Source organism: Vipera ursinii, assembly GCF_947247035.1.
Source record: "Vipera ursinii genome assembly, chromosome: 3".
NCBI classification, from domain to species: domain Eukaryota; kingdom Metazoa; phylum Chordata; class Lepidosauria; order Squamata; family Viperidae; genus Vipera; species Vipera ursinii.
The window spans coordinates 7,962,009-7,982,927 of record NC_139516.1 but is presented as its reverse complement, the minus strand read 5'-3'; the positions used below and the strand labels follow the sequence as shown (position 1 = coordinate 7,982,927).

General features: G+C 43.9%; 1 protein-coding gene and 1 long non-coding RNA gene across 2 annotated transcripts in view; one reads left to right on the top strand and one right to left on the bottom strand.

Moving 5' to 3' along the window:
- The window catches only part of SLC17A9 (solute carrier family 17 member 9), a 43,950-nt gene extending 25,375 nt beyond the window's left edge, over positions 1-18,575 (top strand). Inside the window, exons 7-13 of the mRNA XM_083360903.1 lie at positions 2,227-2,326; positions 3,421-3,517; positions 7,686-7,773; positions 8,846-8,880; positions 9,476-9,591; positions 14,428-14,457; positions 16,087-18,575. Of these exons, the coding sequence (XP_083217029.1) occupies positions 2,227-2,326; positions 3,421-3,517; positions 7,686-7,773; positions 8,846-8,880; positions 9,476-9,591; positions 14,428-14,457; positions 16,087-16,375 (755 nt within the window). The 3' untranslated portion in view covers positions 16,376-18,575. The remainder of the gene's footprint in view (positions 1-2,226; positions 2,327-3,420; positions 3,518-7,685; positions 7,774-8,845; positions 8,881-9,475; positions 9,592-14,427; positions 14,458-16,086) is intronic.
- Positions 1-18,821, bottom strand: part of LOC310639380 — a 472,331-nt gene extending 453,510 nt beyond the window's left edge. The window contains exon 1 of the long non-coding RNA XR_014492287.1: positions 18,700-18,821. This is a non-coding gene — a long non-coding RNA (uncharacterized lncRNA). The remainder of the gene's footprint in view (positions 1-18,699) is intronic.
- Positions 18,822-20,919: the final 2,098 nt, after the last annotated feature.

The following is a 20,919-nucleotide window of genomic DNA, read 5'->3' as shown; positions in this document are numbered from 1 at the left end:
AACAAACACAGTCCACAGAAACTCGATCCTCAACATGAATGGTTGCCTTTGGCAACCAGCACCTCCCACACCTTCCCTTTTATAATTCAGCCAAGGCGTGGCTTCCTAATGCCTTCTCCTTTGCCTTTGGAGCCGCCCCATTGCATTCCTCTGTCCTACTCGCTTCTCCTGCTTGCGCTTTTGTGCATCCTGGATATTTCCCAACTGTGCTTCATCACTGTACAACTCGGGCTCCCAGCACAGCCGTGTAACAGCCTGAGTGCAAGTAGAGGGGCCAGGCTCCTCAGCCGACTGTAAGTCTTGGAACTCCTCTGATTCTGAAGTCACTCCAGGCCCCTCCTCCTCCTCATCTGATTCCTCAGACTCAGCTGCTGGATCCACTGGCTGGTGAGGAATCGCAACACTGTTCAGTCTTAAAAACCTCCAATGATGAAGGACCTATAACTTCTGGAGGCAAACTGTTCCATTGGTTAATTTGTTTTCAATATTAGGAAGTTTCTCCTTAGTTCCAGGTTGCTTCTTTCCTGAATTAGTTTCTCTCCATTATTTCTCTTTAGTATACACTCTCTTTTTAGCACACATGTCCTCAGCTTACAACCATTCGTTTAACAACCATTTGAAGTTGAAACAGCACTGAAAAATGTGAATTTAGACCGGTCTTCATATTTAATGACCATTGCAGCATTCCCTCGGTCACATGATCAAAATTTGGGTGCCTGGCTGCGGGCAGGTATTGCTGAGGGTGGTAGCATCCCACAGTCACGTGATTACTATTTGTGACTCTCCCAGCCAGTTTCCAACCGGCAAAGTCAATGTGGAAAACCAGGTTTGTTTAATGATCACGTAATTTGCTTAAAAACTGCAGTGATTTGCTTAGCAACCATGGGAAACCAGTTGTAGAACCAGGTGTGGCTGTCTTAGCAATTGCCTTGCTTAGCAATGGAAATTCTGGTTGTAAATGTGGTTGTATATTGAGGATTACCTCTACTTATTGGATTACCGGTACTTTTGCAGGGTTACCCTCCTTAAAAGATTGTAAGACATTTTAACCCTGTGGAAATAGTTGACTATGTGCTATCAAGCCAAAGTTCACTTTTAATAGCCATGTAGGTAGACCTTCTCCAATATAACCTGTCTTCCAACTGACCCTTCAGATCATCTAGTGCAGGGGTCTTCACACTTGGCCCTTTTGTGACGTGGACGTCAGCTCCCAGAATTCCTCAGGCAGTGTGCCTGGCTGAGGAATTCTGGGAGTTGAAGTCCACAAGTCATAGAAGGGACAAGTGTGAAGGCCCTAGATCTATCTAATCCAAGAGTGGACAACTATGGCCCTTTTACGACTTGTGGACTTCAACTCTCAGAATTCCTCAGCCAGCATGCCTGGCTGAGGAATTCTGGGAGTTGAAGTCCACAAGTCACAAAAGGGCCAAGTTTAAAGACCCCTGATCTAGTGATATATCCACCAATGGCTGTACAGGTAGTAGTCCTGACAACAGTTTTTGCCTTAGGCACGAAAGCCAGCCGGGTGACTTTGGGCCAGTCACCAGGAGACGGTGAGTTCTAGTCCAGCCTTAGCCATGAAAAACCAGCCGGGTGACTTTGGGCCTGTCCCTCCCTCTCAGCCCAGCCCACCCCACAAGATTGTTGTTGTGGAGGGGGAAGATGCGTTGGATATATTTGTTGGCTCAGGTTGCTTGTAAAAACAATAAAGACAGGATACATATACATAAAATAAATTTTACATTTGGCTTCGGTTCCAGATCTGGTTTGGAGGTTGCTGGCGCTGGTCGAAGAAAATAGAGCTTGCAGCGCTGAACTGGATACAACCTATTAGATGAAATCCAAATTTAGGCACGGAATGAGAACTCAAAGGAGTCGTGTCAGCCATCCAAACCCTTGCCGAGAGCAGGAATCCAATAAAGCCAATGTATAAAACCTATAGGATTTTTGTCTGGGTCCCTGTTGTGCCTTTTGGACTCCTGTACAATTTACTTTGGAGATTTCTTGCTTTGCAATTGATTAGAACCATTGGTCTTGTTTAATGTATCCTTTGTGGAAAACTAGTTGTCTCTGGAGTTTGGCAAATCTGTCTCTGAAGGGCCCTTTCTGATGGCAGTTCTGGGGAGGGCAGGATTCTACGAAATCCGACAAACACAGCATATGAAAAAACCCTCCCAAACTGCCGAGTTTCCTGTTTGTAACCACCTGTCTGTTCATATTTTGCAGAAATAATAGTCTCACTCCGTGACCTGGCAAAGGGTCTTTCCTTATCATCGAAATCGACCAAAGTGCCTTGGAGAATAATATTTAGGAAGCCTCCCGTTTGGTAAGTTTCTGTCCCCGTTAGCATTTAGAATTTGTTCAATGATTACATTTTAGGGGTTTTTCCTAATCTGATTGCTTAAACTGCTTAAGAAATCCCTGATGGAAAATTTGAGTGCTGTCTTTGTGTTGGCTATGGGGATACCTGAATGAGGTCTTGATTGCTGTATTCCCCTGCTTATTCTTATTCCCTTCTGGAGAAGGGAAGGAAGGAAAAAAGGGAGGGAGGGAGGAAGGGGATAGGAAAAAGGAAGGAAGACGGAAGGAAACAAGGAAGGAGGGAGAGAGGGAGGAAGGGAGGGAGAGAGGGATAGGAAAAAGGAAGGAAGGGGGAGAGGAAAGGGATAGGAAAAAAAGATGGAAGGAAGCAAGGAAGGAGGAAGGAAGGAAGGAATTAGGAAAAAAAGTAAGGAAGACGGAAGGAAGGAAGGAAGGGAGGGGATAGGAAAAAGAGAGGAAGAAGGAAGGAAGAAGGAAGGAAGGAAAAGGGAGGGAGGGAGGGGATAGGAAAAAGAAAGGAAGACGGAAGGAAACAAGGAAGGAGGGAGGGAGGAAGGGAGGGAGGAAAGGGATAGGAAAAAGTAAGGAAGATGGAAGGAAGCAAGGAAGTAGGAAGGAAGGAAGGAATTAGGAAAAAAGTAAGGAAGACAGAAGGAAAGAAGGAAGGGAGGGGATAGGAAAAAGGGAGGAAGACGGAAGGAAGCAAGGAAGAAGGAAGGAAGGAAAGAAGGCAGGGAGGGAGGGAGGGAGGTAAAACCATATACAGGTAGTCTTTGGCTTACAATGGTTCGAAGTTACAACAACACTATAAAAGTGACCCACAACCAATCTGCACACTTATAAGCATTGCAGCATCCCCACGGACTGCATAATGACTGCATGATTCTCTTAATCGATACAGTGATTGGCTTAACAATCATGGCAGGAAAGACCACAAAATTCGGCACCAATCCCTTAGCCTCCTTATTAGCAACCGTTATTCTGGTCTGTGGTTGTAAAATGCGAGGACCACCCGTGCACTCTGCCTGGGAGCCATGGCCCTTTCACAGTTCTTGAGAAAACCCTTGCTCATCTGAACTCGGCAATGAACTTCCCCAGGGCGGTGATTATGGCTCAGTTGTGTGCGGCTAGCACGTTCTTCACCCTGCTTTCCTGGCTACCGACATTCTTCAGTGAAACCTTTCCTGATTCAAAGGTAAGCACGCGTATCCTTCACAAGAAGGGGGAAATGGGAGGGGAAATTGAAAGAATGGGGGGCAAGTGGTTTTGCTCGGCCCTGGAGTAAACTCGCACCTTTGACTTCTCCAAGAGGGTGACTGTATCTTATTGTGTAGTTTGCTCGTGTTGTGATTCCTCACCAGCCAGTGGATCCAGCAGCTGAGTCTGAGGAATCAGATGAGGAGGAGAAGCCTGGAGTGACTTCAGAGTCAGAGGAAGGCTCTGAGGAGCTCCGAGACTTACAGTCGGACGAGGAGCCTGGCCCCTCTACTGGCGCTCAAGCTGAGACACGGCTGTGCTGGGAGCCTGAGTTGGACAGTGATGAAGAATGGTTGGGACAAATCACGGATGCACGAATGCACAGGAAAGAGAAGCGAGTAGGACAGAGGAATGCAATGGGGCAGCTCCAAAGGCAAAGGAGAAGGCATTAGGAAGCCACGCCTTGGCTGAATAAGAAAAGAGAAGGTGTGGGAGGTGCTGGTTGCCAAAGGCAACCGCTTGTGTTGAGGATCGAGTTTCTGTGGACTGTGTTTGTTTGCCTTGGACATTGACCCCGGTCTGTGAATAATAAAAGGGGTTGGTTTTTTTCTTGCGGTTCTTGCCTGTTTTTTGGAAGAGGGGTTTCTCCTTGTGAGCCTAACCAGGACTCACATAGGCTGGGACAGAACAGCTCGCCACCTTGCAATTGGATGAGTTCTAATTTTATTCGTACCTCTTCTGAGTTGGAAGATAGGATTATGATGAAAAATGGAGTGTGGGGGGAGAAGGGAAGAGGATGGGTTAGAACAGGGGTGGGGAACCTTGGATTTTTATGATGTGTGGACTTCAACTCCCAGAATTCCAGAGCCAGCATGAGTAAGTCTGTTTTTCTGTTACTACCGCTACAGCTTCTCATAACTGTTTGATGGGATTTTAATACTGGTAGTCCTTGAACGAGAAGTGAAATGTTTTCAATGGAAAATAACAATAATCAAGAAAGTCTCTTTGCCTTTCGGAAAAAACATCTTGTGTTCACAGTTGCCTCCCTTTTTATGGCACCCTGGGTGCTCCTAGGAACTCAAATAAGCATAAACGCCAGTGGTGAAGACTAGAACAAATGATTGTCAGGAGTTTGTCTCTGTTTTGCATCAACTAGCAAAGCATGAAGATAGCGGCTGTAAATTAAAACCTGGATAATAAGCCTTCTTGTGGCAGAATACCACCACCTAGTGATCAGACCTGTAAATGATAAAATAATCCTTTTTTTATTGAGAGGTTTTACAAATTTTTTAAATAATAACCCTCCCTCCCCATCAACTCTCCCCCCTTCCCTCCCCCCCCCCCGGACTTCCCAAAGCAGAATACAGGGTATTACATATAGCAATCTTATGCAAACATATGCATAAGCCTTGGTGGAGCAGTGGGCTAATGCCTCCTTAAGTAACACCAGCTGCCTGCAATTAGTGCAGGTTCGAGTCCCACCAGGCTCAAGGTTGACTCAGCCTTCCATCCCTCCGAGGTAGGTAAAATGAGGACCCAGATTGTTGGGGGCAATTAAGCTGACTTTGTAATAATGCCGCTTGGGGTGTGTGTGAAAGCCCTAACAAGCAGGCATATACATAGAATGAAGGTTACTGCTAAGCTTGTAAGCCGCCCTGAGTCTTCGGAGAAGGGCGGGATATAAATGGAATTAAAATAAAAATAAAATAAATAAAATAAATATCTATTACAACGTTAACAAACCTTCCACCCTTTAACTCCCTTATAACAAAACTAAAGTAATTATAATAACACTTCTATAATTGTTAAAAATTATTCATATGCTATTTGAAACTTTTTAGTCCCATATTTGTTCTGAATATAATCAATCCATCTTTTCCATTCCAAAATATATTTTTCTTGTGACTGTTCTTTCAAATATGCTGAAACTTTTGCCATTTCAGCTACGTCCACTACTTTTAAGTATCCATTGTTCTAATGTAGGTAAATCTTCTTTCTTCCAATGTTGCGCCACCAAAAGTCTGGCTGCCGTTATTAAGTGTAACATTAATTTAGTTTCTATAACAGTACAATCCGAAATAATCCCCGCTTGTGTCACTTTTCAGCAACTCAAGTTCTTCTCTAGAATAATGATTTTAGTGCTACTGGGCAAAAAGCTATCAGATTTTCCCCTCCCCCCTACCACTGAGTTGTGTATGTATTTTAATTATTTCATTTACTTCTTGGCTAGTCTAGAGAAAAGGACTAGTGGGACATGATTGCAGTATTCCAGCATTTGAGAGGCTGCCACAAAGAAGAGGGGGTCAGGTTATTCTCCAAAGTACCAGGATAAGAAACAATGGGTGGAAAGTAATCAAGGAGAGACTCAACCTGGAATTAAGGAGAAACTTCCTAACAGTGAGAACAATTAATCAGTGGAACAGCTTGCCTCCAGAAATTGTGGGTGCTCCATCATCACTGGAGTTTTTAAAGAAGAGATTGGACAAACATTTGTCTGAAATGGTATAGGGCAGGGGTAGGCCACCTTGGCTCTTTTATGACTCGTGGACTTCAACTCCCAGAATTCCTGAGCCAGCATGGCTCAGCATAGAAACCTCTCCATTTCTCCTCAGCATGGCTGGCTCAGGAATTCTGGGAGTTGAAGTCCACGAGTCATAAAAGAGCTAAGGTTGCCTACCCCTCTTGTAAGGTCTCCTGCTTGAGCTGGGGGTTGGATAGAAGACCTTGAAGATCCCTTCCAGCTCTATTCTGATTCTGAGGTAGTCTTTGACTTACAGCAGTTCATTTAGTAATGAACTGTTCAAAGTTACAACGGCACTAAAGAAAGTGACTTACGACCATTTTTTCATACTTTATGACCCTTGCCGCATCACCCATGGCCGTGTGATCAAAATTCGGAACAGTTGGAAACTGACTCGTATTTAATGATGGTTGCTGTGTCCCGAGGTCATGTGATCCCTTTTTGTGGCTTTCTGACAAGCAAAGTCAAGGAGGAAAGCCAGATCCACTTAACAACCGCAAACAAATGGATCATTGAGTAAATCAGCCCAGAGTTCACTTTCGAGGCACAAATGACCAGGCTCAAATTGTCCTACTTTGGACACATTATGTGAAGACCCAACTCTCTGGAGAAGGTTTTGATGCTGAGAAAGGCAGAAAGAAAGAGAAGAGGACAACCAACAGCAAAGTGAATGGACTTCATTAGAGGGGAAATGAGTGCACCATTAGAAGACCTTAACCAGGTTAGGGATTGGTGGTCATGGACAAAATCTAGGAGTTGAAAATGACTTGATGGTACTTAGTCAACCTAGTTAATGGTTTAAAGGAGAATGTCTGTGGAGATTCTCAGTCATCCAGGTCATGGTTGTCCCCAAGCTGCTTTTTCAGGAGTTAATTGGACTTCCTTATTTTTCTTTAAAGACGTTTCGCTTCTCATCCACAAAGCTTCTTCAGTTCTGACTGGATGGTGGCGAATGGAAGGATTTATACTCCTTGTAAATAGCTGGCATTTAGCTATACACTTTGGGATGAACGCCCTTCGAATGCTGAGGGAGTATGAGTGGATTTCCAGAAAACATTGCAGGCTACAGGAACCATTTGCGCTTCAGTTTGAGATGCAGGCAACACGGACTCATGCCCAACAGCCTGCACCTGTCTTCAGCGGTGAAGGGACCCAGGGCAGAAAAACATCCTGCAGCCAAGAAGACTCCACACCCATTTGCACTACTCAGGTGACCCTGAGGACACAGATAAATCTCCAAGTGGCCTCAGTGACTCTCTGAAAGAAGGCAAATGACCAGCTCTCTGAAAGGAGTATAAATCCTTTCATCCTCCACCATCCAGTCAGAGCTGAAGAAGCTTCTTAGATGAGAAGCGAAACCTCTTCAAAGAAAAATAAGAAAGTCCAGTTGCCTCTTGAAAAAGCACCTTTGGGCTTTAAAGTGGGAGGTGTCCAACCTTCACACCTTTAAGAATTGTGGATTTTAACTCCCAGAATGTTGGCTGGGGAATTCTGAGAATCGAAATCCACAAATCTTAAAAGTTGCAAAGCTTGGGCACCCTTGATTTAAACTTTTAGCTGGCCCTAGGGTGATTCTTTTCTTGGAATTTTATATTTTTTTTTAACAAGGAAGCTCTCCAAATACCTGTTTCTATTTTCCTTTCAGGGCTGGATTTTTAACGTAGTTCCTTGGCTGGTGGCAATTCCAACCAGTTTGTTTGCTGGCTTCCTGTCTGATCAATGTATCAGTCAAGGTATTTTGCTCTTTGTTCCTGAGTTGTCGGTTCAGAACACAATTGAATGGTGACATGCTTTTACTCTTCAGGATTAGAAAAAAGTATGGCTTTTTAAAATAGTGATTTAAGGTTTCTTGCCTTAATTTTTTTATTTCTCGGACACTTCACAGTGTGAAAAGTGTCCCTTCTAACTGGGGGTGAGGAAGGGTGGATGAAGGGTAAAGGTAAAGGTAAAGGTTCCCCCCGCACATGCGTGTTAGTCGTTTCCGACTCTAGGGGCCGATGCTCATCTCCGTTTCAAAGCCGAAGAGCCAGCGCTTGTCCGAGGACGTCTCCGTGGTCATGTGGCCGGCATGACTAGACGCCAAAGGCACACAGAACGCTGTTACCTTCCCACTGTAGTGGTCCCTATTTTTCTACTTGCATTTTTACGTGCTTTTGAACTGCTAGGTTGGCAGAAGGTGGGACGAGTAACAGGCGCTCACTCTGTTATGCGGCACTCGGGATTCGACCCGCCAAACTGCCGACCTTCTGATCGACAAGCTCAGCGTCCTAACCCACTGAGCCACCGCGTCCCTAGGATGAAGGATAGGATATGACAAATAGCAAAGGAGACTTAAACATGGTTTTCTCCGACGTTTTGCAACACTGCCGATGCAGTTCCGTATTGGTACACCAGAATATGCAGGGTGGTGTAAATCGGGCACACCTCAAGAGCTCTTTAAAGCAACCGCATCTCCGAAAGGGAAACACAGCCCTAGTTTTTGCACCTGCCAGAACTATATTCCTCTTGGTTTTTAAATCAATCTTTAGAAAATCTATCTATGTGGTAGCTAGGAATCAACACTGGTTTAATGGCCCATGATCAATCGTTTTTTTTTCTAAAGCAGAAAAGAAATGCTCTTTGTTCAAACTTTTTAACCCAACTTTGAAAGTATGTGCTTTATTATTATTATTATTTTTAAATATACCTGTTGCGATATTGTGTGGTGGGGTTTTAACCAAAATAGCTGGCAAAAGACACCCCCCCACACAAGCAATGAAAATGGGATTTGCCCTAATCAGCTCATTGTTTCTCTTTCTCTTTCAGGGTGGAAACCAATCACCGCTCGTAAGTTTATGCAGGTAAAAGGAAAAAAATTGTTACAGAGAAAGAACCAAAGGCTATATCTCCATGATTTCCAATGTGAGATTTTGGTACCCTTAGGTCAGGGGTGAGGAACCTCAGCTCTTTTATGACTCGTGGACTTCAACTCCCAGAATTCCTGAGCCAGCATGGCTCAGCTTGGAAACTCTTCCTTTCTCCTCAGCATGGCTGGCTCAGGAATTCTGGGAGTTGAAGTCCACGAGTCATAAAAGAGCCAAGGTTGCCTACCCCTGCCTTAGGTGTATGACTCATAGGACAACCTGGGGCCTTTGGTAATTTAATGATTGATTGATTGACTGACTGACTGACTGACTGACTGACTGACATGTTTATATACCAAGGCTCTCCAAACTTGGCAACTTTAAGACTTGCGGGCTTCAACTCTCAGAATTCCTCAAGAAGCTGGCTGAGGAATTCTGGGAGTTGAAGTCCACAAATCATAAAAGGGCCAAATTTGAAGACCCCTGGCTTAGAATCAGACATGAGTGAAATGGCATATAAGCTTAGGGAAATACATACTGTAAATAATAACCAGCACATTAACCAAAATTCTGTCTTTTGATTTCCTTTGAGGTCATTGGCTCCGGGGTATCCAGTCTTTTTGCCTTAGGGATAGGTTACTCCACCAACTTTTGCCAAGCAGTGGCCTTTGCCTCAGCCAGCATTGGACTTCAGACTTTCAACCACAGGTAACCCCAGAACTTCTTATGTAAAACCTGGCTGGGGAATTCTGGGAGTTGAAGTACACGCATATTAAAGTTGCCAAGTATAAAAAAACATTGGTATATAAAGCCCCTGGTGTTGGTACCAAGGCTGGAGATACATACAATTTCATAAAATTGATATCACTGCTTGGTCAGACACAAGCAAGTTGCTATCATTTTGTCCACTCTACCTGGCAGACAAAGCTGGTCCTCGACTTACAACTGATCGTTTAGTGACTGTTCAAAGTTACAGTGACACTGGAAAAAGTGTCTTATGGCTGTTTTCACACTTACAACCATCACGTCATCCCTGTAGTTACCTGATCAAAATTTGGATGCCTGGCAACTGAGTCATATTTATGATGGTTGCAGTGTCCCCAGGGGTCATGTGATCACTTTTGCCACTTTCTGACGGGCAAAATCGATGGAGAGGCCAGATTTACTTAACTGCCATGATTCAGTTAACAACTGTGGCAAGAAAGGTAATAAAATGAGGGCAAAACTCATTGAACAAATGTCTCACTTAGCAACAGAAATTTTGTGGCCATAAGTTGAGGACTACCTATAGTAGGTAGATACAGAGAAACATGATGCTGTATTCCTTGAAGGAGGAACACAAGATGCAGTTGTCTTGAGTTGTGATGAGTCATATTTTTGGGGTGAAGTTGGGGAACCAGTGAGTATGAGGTCATCTCTGAAGTTGTAACAACAACAACAACAACAACAATAATTTAAAAAGTTGGAAGGGATCTTGGAGGTCATCTAGTCCAACCCCCTGCTCAGGCAGGAAACCCTATACCATTTCAGGCAAATGGCTGTCCAGTCTCTTCTTAAAAACTTCCAGTGTTGGAGCATTCACAGCTTCTGGAGGCAGGTTGTTCCACTGGTTAATTGTTCTAGCTGTCAGGAAGTTTCTCCTTAGTTCTAGGTTGCTTCTCTCCTTGACTAGTTTCCATCCGTTGCTTCTTGTCCTGCCTTCAGGCGCTTTGGAGAATAGCTTGACTCCCTCTTCTTTGTGGCAACCCCTGAGATATTGGAAGACTGCTATCATGTCCCCCCTCGCCCTTCTCTTCATTAAACTAAACGTCCCCAATTCCAGCAACTGTTCCCTATATGTTTTAGCCTCCAGTCCCCTGATCATCTTTGTTGCTCTTCTCTGCACTCTTTCTAGAGTCTCGACATCTTTTTTACATTGTGGTGACCAAAACTGGATGCACTATTCCAAGTGTGGCCTTACACTTGTGTCGAATAAATAATTGATGCTCTCATTTTCAAATATTTTATGTGGTTCAGGTGTTTTTTTTTTTTAGAAAAGCTACATCGTGTCCCCAAGTGTTCAGTCTGAGGATCTTTTTTTTTAATCTTCCAAGTTTTATTTATGGCTCGTAGTTTTTATAGTTTGTCCTACCAAGTGGCAGGCAACTAGGCCTCTAAATTGTAGCAAATACCAGACCACCCGTCATCATTTCAGAGATATATCCTTACTTAAACCAAAGATCATTCTGATCTTGAGCAGGCAAAAAAGCACTCCTGGCAGCAGGAGTGAATTCTGACGGCTTCCCCATTGTGTTTCTTTGTGGAAAGCCAGCAGGGAGAAATCACGATCACATGACCGCAGGTAACTGCAGCTTTGCTGCAATGGCCACAATTTTGTGCAGTACAACTGGTCTGAAGATCCTTGAAAATCCCAAGGGAGCAATGGATCCTAGATTTTGAATCCTTTAAGCTAGCCCATTTGAGATACTTGGATTCAAAGATGGCTGCTATATCATGCACCATTTCCCCCAATTGAAGGTTACAAACAGACAAGTGGGTTTTTAGTAGTATATAGATTATTAATGATGGCCTGGGGATAGCAAAAGGTCTCAGGGCCATTGGTAGCCTTACAGCCTGAGATTAACCTTTCTTTGAGTTAAGGAAAGCTACTTCCTTCTACAAAGATACTCAACCCATAGGCCTACAAACACAGCACTCAAGTTTTAACTCATTTCAAATCCTGCCAATTTAACTGCTGATTGAGATTTGGTTCTAAGACATCTTTATTATTATTATTTTGTGTGCAGTGGCATCTCAGTCAACATTCAGGATCTGGCTCCTTCATGTGCTGGTTTATTGTTTGGTGAGGAACAATTACTTTTTTCTATTATAAGATTTATTTCAAGTCAAGTGGGAGGGATTCCTGATGGCTTCATGGTTGTGTCCTGGCAACAATACGGAATTGGCTTTTCCATTTCTGGGACGTTTTTCCAATTTCCCAACGATGACTATGCCCTGGGATTCCTGATTAGGCTCCCATCCAAATGCTAATCTGGTTTAATCCTTTTTATCTTTTCGTATTGTCATATTCAGTTAGTTACTTCTAAGATCCTCTGTGTGTACTCAGTCAGGAAAAAAAAATCACCCTAATTATATTACCACAAAATATCATTTGAAGGCAAAGTTGCCAGAAAGTGGTCAGCATGTAGCCTTGGCATTCAGGGTTTTTTTTTTTGGTAATTTCAAAGGGTCTGACTTTCTGTGAAAATCTGGATTAACAGACCCAAAGATGCTTTTTCATGAGGCAACTGGGCTTTCTTCTTTTTTTCTCTGAAGACGTTTCGCTTCTCATCCAAGAAGCTTCTTTAGCTCTCACCAAGCTTCTTGGGTGGGAAGTGAAACGTCTTCAGAGAAAAAAAAACAAGATAGCCCATTTGCCGCGTGAAAAAGCATCTTTGGGACAACCATGACCTGGTGTTCTGTACCAGCCTGCTACCGGCCCTGCAGAAAAGGCAGGGACAACCCCTCCACAAACGGCAAGAGGCTGGAACTACGCCTGCCAAATTTATAGCTACAAAAACAAACAAGACACGAACCAAGAAACCGGAGCTTTAAGAAACATGAACCATCCGAGCGGTTGCCTTCAGCAAACCAGCCCTCCCAGACATTCCCCTTATATAGAGTTCAGGGCGTGGCTTCTCTCTGCCTCCTTCCGAGAAGCCCCATTGCCTTCCTCTGTTTACTCCTAATTGACTGCCTCATGCATCGGGCGTTCTTGAACAGGGCCAGCTGTGGGTCATCTTCATCCGCACTGTCAGGCTCACACAGCTGGGTCTCCGTGGTGACCAAGTGGGAGGGGCCTGGCTGAGGGCTCTCATCAGCAAGATCTTCAACCCCCTCAGCAAGGTCTTCAACACCCCCCTCCTCCTCTGAGTCGTCCGACCCAACTGCCGAACCCACAGGCTGACCCTGAATCACAACACCTGGATGATTGAGAATCTCCACAGACATCTGGATTAACTCAGATTATTTGAACCATGAAAACCACCTTTAGCCATCCTGGCTGGTAATCATCACGAGTCAAGAATAGTTAGAGAGCATGAATAAGTGAACTAGACTTCGTTAAGCCATGGAAGTCATATCCATCTGCTCTCTTTACAGTATATGAAGCCTTCAGAACCGGATGGCCCACATTTTCCCGCGGGGTGTGAACGAACGTGACTGACTGAACGAACGAACGAAGGGAAACGATGAAAGATCTTGGAGAAAGATCCTTTCCCGCCTGATGATTTTATCAGAGAGATTAGAGTGAAAAGAGCTGGGGAAAAAGGACAAGTCCCGATTCTCTTTGGGTTGGCCGCAAAATGGATTCGGAATGTCTATGGAGATTCTCAGCCATCCAGGTCACAGTTGTCCCAAAGGTGCTTTTTCAGGAGGCAAATGGACTTCCTTGTTGTTGTTTTTTTGAAGACGTTTCGCTTCTCGTCCCAGAAGCTTCTTCAGCTCTGACGGGATGGTGGGGAATGGAAGGATTTTTTTTACAATCCCATTTATATCCCGCCCTTCTCCGAAGACTCAGGGTGGCTTACAATCTAAGAAGCACAAATCAATGTGCTTAGCAATAGCCTTCATTCTATGTATATGCCTGCTTATTAGGGCTTTCGCCCCCCCCCCAAAGCGGCATTATTACAAAGTCAGCTTATTGCCCCCAACAATCTGGGTCCTCATTTTACCTACCTCGGAAGGATGGAAGGCTGAGTCAACCTTGAGCCCGGTGGGACTCGAACCTGCACTAATTGCAGGCAGCTGGTGTTACTTAAGGAGGCATTAGCCCACTGCTCCACCAAGGATTTATACTCCTTGCAGACAGCTGGTCATTTGCATTCTTTTAGTCAACTCACAGTCAGCACTGTGTTGTAGGCTGGAGATGGATGATGCTTGTCCTTTTAGCAATTCCAAGAAGGCTCCACACCCATTTGCATCACTTGGGTGACCCTGAGGGCACAGATAAACCTCCAAATGGCCTCAACGACTCTAGAAGGCAAATGGCCAGCTGTCTGCAAGGAGTATAAATCCTTCCGTTCCCCACCATCCAGGCAGAGCTGAAGAAGCCTCTTGGTTGAGAAGCAAAACGTCTTCTAAGGAAAACAAGAAAGCCCAGTTGCCTCCTGAAAAAAGCACATCTGGGACAATGGATTCAAAAATTGTCGCCCTGTGATACACCTTGTCTCCCAATTGAAGGTTTCAAACAGGCAAACAGACAAGAGAGTTTTGGCAGTATATAGATTATCAGTGATGGCTTGAGGGTAGCAAAAGGATTCAGGACTATTTGTAGGGCCAAAATGAGAGGAATTATAATCATTCAAGGAAATGTCCCGATAAAGGAGGGGGGAAGAGAATTCCCTGTAGGAAAAGGAGAGTGATAAATTCAGAGGAAGAAACTATTCAAAGTCCCCAAAAGATGGCGGCATGCTTGACGGAGGCAGAAATGATGAAAAAATATATCAGAACATCAAGTCCTTTTTGAATTTATACCTTACCTTTTCTTTTTTAATCTTTCCTTAGGTGTGGCAAATACAGGTGGAGCTTTACTAGGTACGTTATGGAGTATCAAACAATTCACCATTCCCCTAATTGTTTTTCAGCTAAGCTTGTATCCAGGGGACCAGCTGGATGGACTGTGGAATTAGATTTCAGTCCACAGCTAGGAAATAACAAAGGGACTAGTAAGGGGAGTGATTTTTTTTTTTGGCCTCATGTCGAATCCTGAGTGCCACGTAGCAGAGTGAGCGCCTGTTACTTGTCCCAGCTTCTGCTAACCTAGCAGTTCGGAAGCACGTAAAAATGCAAGTAGAAAAATAGGGACCACTACAGTGGGAAGGTAACAGCGTTCCGTGCGCCTTTGGCATCTAGTCATGCCAGCCACATGACCACGGAGACGTCTCGGACAAGCGCTGGCTCTTCGGCTTTGAAACGGAGATGAGCACCGACCCCTAGAGTCAGAAACGACTAGCATGCATGTGCGGGGGAACCTTTACCTTTACCTTTACCTTTATATGTATATTAACCCATAGAGTGTGGCTGCAATATGATTATTAATCCCCCTTTATTTATTTTTTTACTTTCCCCTTTTATTGGCCCTACACCTTACTATTAGTATAAGTATTTTCTGTTTTTTTGCAAGTATATTAGAGTGTTTCTGTACTGGAGATAAATTCTTTGTGTCTCTAACTACACAGCCAAATAAATAAATAAGTATAAATAAACTATATAAGGATAATCCAGCTGGATGATGATTTATTTATTTTATTTTATTTTATTTTTTTATTACATTTATATCCCGCCCTTCTCCGAAGACTCAGGGCGGCTTACAAGCTTAGCAGTAGCCTTCATTCTATGTATATGCCTGCTTATTAGGGCTTTCACACACACCCCAAGCGGCATTATTACAAAGTCAGCTTATTGCCCCCAACAATCTGGGTCCTCATTTTACCTACCTCGGAAGGATGGAAGGCTGAGTCAACCTTGAGCCTGGTGGGACTCGAACCTGCACTAATTGCAGGCAGCTGGTGTTACTTAAGGAGGCATCAGCCCACTGCTCCACCAAGGCTCTGATGATGATAATAATATTAATAATAATAAAGTTGGAGGTCATCTAGTGCAACCCCCTGCTCAGGCCATTTCAGACAAATGGCTTTCCAGTCTCTTCTTAAAAACTTCCAGTCTTGGAGCATTCACCGCTTCTGGAGGCAGGTTGTTCCACTGGTTAATTGTTCCAGCTGTCAGGAAGTTTCTCCTTAGTTCTAGGTTGCTTCTCTCCTTGACTAGTTTCCATCCGTTGCTTCTTGTCCTGCCTTCAGGTGCTTTGGAGAACAGCTTGACTCCCTCTTCTTTGTGGCAGCTCCTGAGATATTGGAACCACTAGTCCAGGGGTAGGCAACCTTGGCTCTTTTATGACTCATGGACTTCAACTCCCAGAATTCCTGAGCCAGCCATGCTGGCTCAGGAATTCTGGGAGTTGAAGTCCATGAGTCATAAAAGAGCCAAGGTTGCCTACCCCTGCGCTAGTCCTTCTTTTCACAAGACTAGACAAACCCATTTCCTTCAACTGTTCTTCGTATGTTTTAGCCTCCAGTCTAAAAATTTCTGGGTTGAAACAAAATTTTGTTTTTTTGTTTTTTAAAAAGCCAGCACATTCACTTTTGGTTTTCTCTCTGCACACAGGTGTTGTTTGTGTATACCTAGCTGGACACCTCATCGAAAACACTGGCTCCTGGGTCTCTGTTTTCAATCTTGTGGCTGCTGTGAATGCCCTTGGACTTTGCACATTCCTCATCTTTGGAAAAGCTCAAAGGATGGATCTGGATCCAGCCTACATAGACTTATAAACACACCCACGGACTCAGAGGAAGGTGTCAAGATTCCAGAATGGAAAACAGAATTCCAGGAAAAACATACCAGCTGTGGAATGATAAAAGTCCATGCATTAACTCGTTACCTCCAGATTTACTAGCCATCTACTAATCCTTTTCCTCCCACACCTCTTTGATTAGGTACTATTCCTCCATCATCCCAGAGGATTCTTCCTATCCCCATATATCGGTGATCTAGCCAACATTAGACCTATGTCGGCTGTTCAGGTTGGGAATTATAGAAATCCTGTGTATCTGGAAAGACCTGGGTCAATTTTCTAAGATGACCTTAGGAGCAGTTTAAATATACTGACTCTGGCTTCCATGTCTTTTGCAGCAAAATGGTGTTACATTGGAGGCACACTCCCAAAATATGCAACCAGGGTGAATCAGCTTGCTCCTGGTTATGTTCCTGTGTGACAAGAAGTGCATGGATTCACTCATAATCTTCCCACCCCACCCAAATTTATTTTTTCCCAACATTCATGGTGACATCTGGGCTACAGCAAAAGCGTGTAGAAACTTAAAACATATGTTTTGGCCCTATTTTGAGGAGTTTTGAAGCCATCGTTGTGAGTGTCCTACGGACACAAAAATCCCAGACCTAGTGTGTGCTGCTTGTTCTATAATCTGAAGACTCCACGATGATGGGTTTTCTTATTTTTTGTTTTCTTTCGATGTCTAGGTAGAATTCACAATTGCTTAGCTGAGCTTCTCAGGTGATGTAGGTAGGTCAAGGTTTGGCAAGGTTCTGGAGGCAGAATCCTCCCAGAATGAACAAAAGAACGGCAAGGAATTCGTCAGATTTCCATTGAGATCTGCAAAGTCTCCTCCTTCGCTTGCGGCCTGCTGCAAAACCTCGCAAACCCCTGTCATTCTAGTGTACATGTATGCAGGAGAACAACCATCCCCATATTACAATTATGAACACGTAGGTACACCTGTAGAATAATGTTGGACCAGCTCTCTTAAAAAAAAACAATGGAGTGAAGGTTACCAACAACAACAGCTTTTTACAACTGGAGGTCCTTCAGAATTTTTAAGTTACAACTGTGTCACCCCAGTGGCCAAAGCCATTGTCAGTGAAGGCAGCCATAGACCAGCAGGCCTAAAAGACCTTGATTCAGAAAAAAATATCGCCTAATGGAGAGTGAGTGAGCAGATTATGGAAAGCCCAAACTATGGTTATGGGACTGTAATCCATATCATATCCAATAAGGCAGCTCCCTTTTCTCCTCATCCTCTGACATCGTGAGTAGACTTCCTGGGGTGTCTTAAACAATTCTGGACAGCATCCCAAGTCCAGAGCACACCCACCAGAATTGCCATTCTAATTGCTGGAAAGAACAATTTCCTCCAGAAAGTTCGTGCGAAAGAGAAGGTTGGAAGACATCAAGAGAGGAGAACCTTGGATTTGTGAGTTGCGTCTCCACGTCAACCTTCTACAAGGGGTGCCCTGCAGGTCTATTAGACGTGAAGAACGGGCAGACATCTACAAAGCTGCTTTAGCTTAAGATTTTCATTTGTACCAGGATTTTGGTTTCACACCAGTGCTTATATTGGTTTGGGATGAAAAATTAGCAGGGTGTTAAAAAAAAACACCACCCTCTTGTGTTTTATCAATTGTTGGAATAATAGAAACCAAGCTTACAGATATTTGGAAGGTTCAGTGAGTGGGGTGTGTGTGTGTGTGAGCTTCTCAGGTTGCTAAGCAGTGAGAAATTCTATTGTACTGGTGGTCTCAGGTCAAGAGAACCTTGTGTCTTCCAGATATAGGAAGGTCACGTTGATCTCTCTCTACTTGAAGACATGCTCTAAAAATGGCATTTTCTTATTTGCTTCCAAAACATCTTGTTCTATCTGTAGTTCCTGATTTCAACACTATCTGCGTTTCTCCAGCTGAATCTACCAGTAGAGTCTTTTCGTAATTGAACTGTTTGCATGATTCATTCCAGCAGGGGTGGGCAAGCCGACGCTCCCCTAGATATCAACAGAAGACTACACTTCCCAGCATCCCTCACCATGTGAGCTAAAGCTGCTCAAAGCGCAAGTTTCCCACTCCTGCCTTAGTTATGCCGTTTTCAGCTATTGAATAATGACCTCATTTAAGCCCCTTTTTAATGTCCCCCGTGGACGCATGGATTCCACCCTGGTTGTGCCTTATGAGAATGGTAGATTTGAATGCCAGGACACGGGACATCATTTTTTTAGGTTCTTGCTGAATTTCATCTGACAGAAGAATGGAAACAAATCCAAGCAAAGCCAAGTGTTAATAAAAAGTTGAGATGTTTTCTATCAAACACAAAATATTGTGGATTGTAATTACTGTTTTATGTGACTGGAGTTTTTTCATAGAATATAGAATAACAGAGTTGGAAGGGACCTTGGTGGTCTTCTAGTCGAAGCCCGTGCTCCAGCAGGAGACCTTATACCAGACATATCAAACACAAGGCCCGGGGGCCAGATCCGGCCCACGAAGTGGTTTCATGTGGCCCGCGAAGCCATCCTGGAAACAGTGAGGGAACGGCCCCCACTGCCTTGGCCCTGGCCCAGAGACCCTCCTTCTGCCAGAGACCCTCAGACCTGTCCCACTCCTGCCCAGGCCCCCATAGGCACCCCTGATGCCAACGATATAGAGCTGGCCACGCCCACCCAGTAGGCCACACCCACTCTAGCCATGCCCACCCAGTAGGCCACACCCACCCTGGCCATACCCCCCCGGCCCCTTGAGGGCAACCGCAATGCTGATGCGGCCCTCAATGAAATTGAGTTTGACACCCCTGCCTTATACCATTTCAGACAAATGGTTGTCCAGTCTCTTTTATTAATAAGATTATATTGAATTATTATAATTAATAAGTAATTCATTTATTAACAAGTTATTAATGAATACACTGATACCAATTTATTAATTTGTTAATAAATTATTATTAATAAATTATTAATAAATAATAATCATTAAAAGTCTTTTATTAATAACCTGCTAAATAGCTAAGCACAAACAAATCTTGTTGGGTTCAATTTTGCTCAAAGAATGGAAGAATTTGGGTTGAAAATATGGTTCAGGACAGCTTCCTATTGATTGATTGATTGATTGATTGATTGATTGATTGATTGATTGATTGACTTATGTTTAGGTGTCCCATGGGAAGATCTGAAGAAACAGGTTGGGGACAGAGTGTCCTGGAGAAAATCTATGTAGTCACTAACCTGATGACATGATCACTCAATATAACAGAATAATACAGTTGAAAGGGGCCTGAGAGGTCTTCTAGTCCAACCCCCTGCTCAGGCAGGAAACTCACTATTACTTTGAATGCAACAGCTTTGTCTGTTACTTTTGGGTAATGTCAAGGCAGATGCTTGGTTCATTGCTTCGGAAGACTGCTAAGCACGGATCCGAGAAACTGTGGTTTCACGCTTACTAAAATAAATCCTCCACTCAGTGGGATAGGACGCTGAGCTTGTCAATCAGAAGGTCGGCAGTTTGGCGGGTTGAATCCCGAGTGCCGCGTAACAGAGTGAGCGCCTGTTCCTCGTCCCAGCTTCTGCCAACCTAGCAGTTCAAAAGCACGTAAAAATGCAAGTAGAAAAATAGGGACCACTACGGTGGGAAGGTAACAGCGTTCCGTGCGCCTTTGGCGTCTAGTCATGCCGGCCACATGACCACGGAGACGTCCTCGGACAAGCGCTGGCTCTTCGGCTTTGAAACGGAGATGAGCGCCGGCCCCTAGAGTCGGAAACGACTAGCACGCGTGTGCAGGGGAACCTTTACCTTTACCTTTTACCGATAATAAATTAATTTTGCTTTGAATGCAAAACAACAATCCCATTTGCCGATGTCAAACAGAATCATATCGGGGTGTCCCAAAAGCAAATCTAAGTCTTTGCAAATGCCAGCAGAGGGAGCTGTAAGATCTGAATTGACTGGAGATGTTTGTCTTGAAAGCTGAAAAGGCTGATTTAAAAGCAGCTCCTGGCAGAATTTAGGCATGTTTTTCACTTCTTCAATTTTAAATCCTACTCAGAATTGCAAAGGTTCTGCCTTTATAATATTTCACGTGGGCTCTATTAACACTGCTGTGAGTAGGGCTTCTTGATGTTTTTTTTAATTGTCTCGGATAGGTTGGGTTGGTGCGCATTTTGTTAAAAGCAATGATTTGCAAACATTCATCAATTCCCAGTTATAACCTAAACATTCACAGGCTTCTACGGATCAGTTGAACTACCTTTTTGCAGATCTGAGTCCAGGTATTAACAGTCAAGCAGACTTTGGCCCTGTTTTTTTAAAAAAAAAACTCAGAAAAAAAACATTTAAACTCTTATTTTGTGTATTGGTTCCATCTGAACTCCTTCCTGTGCCTTGCCTTTGTTGTTATTTTTTTTCTTTCTCTTTTTTCTTACTATTTTCCATTCTTGTTATGATCTGGGATCACGGTAATACATGAACTGATGATCACAGCTTTTACCCATCTGTTTTGGCTAGAGGCCGTGACGATTGCCATTTGCTTGTTCGTTTTTTGGAGCATGTGGTTATATTTTGGACAAAGGGCAGTCTCTTGAGGCAGACCCACCTATAATAGGTCCATGTCTGATATTCACCAGGTGAGTCAGGACCTCAGTGCCCAGAATCATGCCAGAGAAT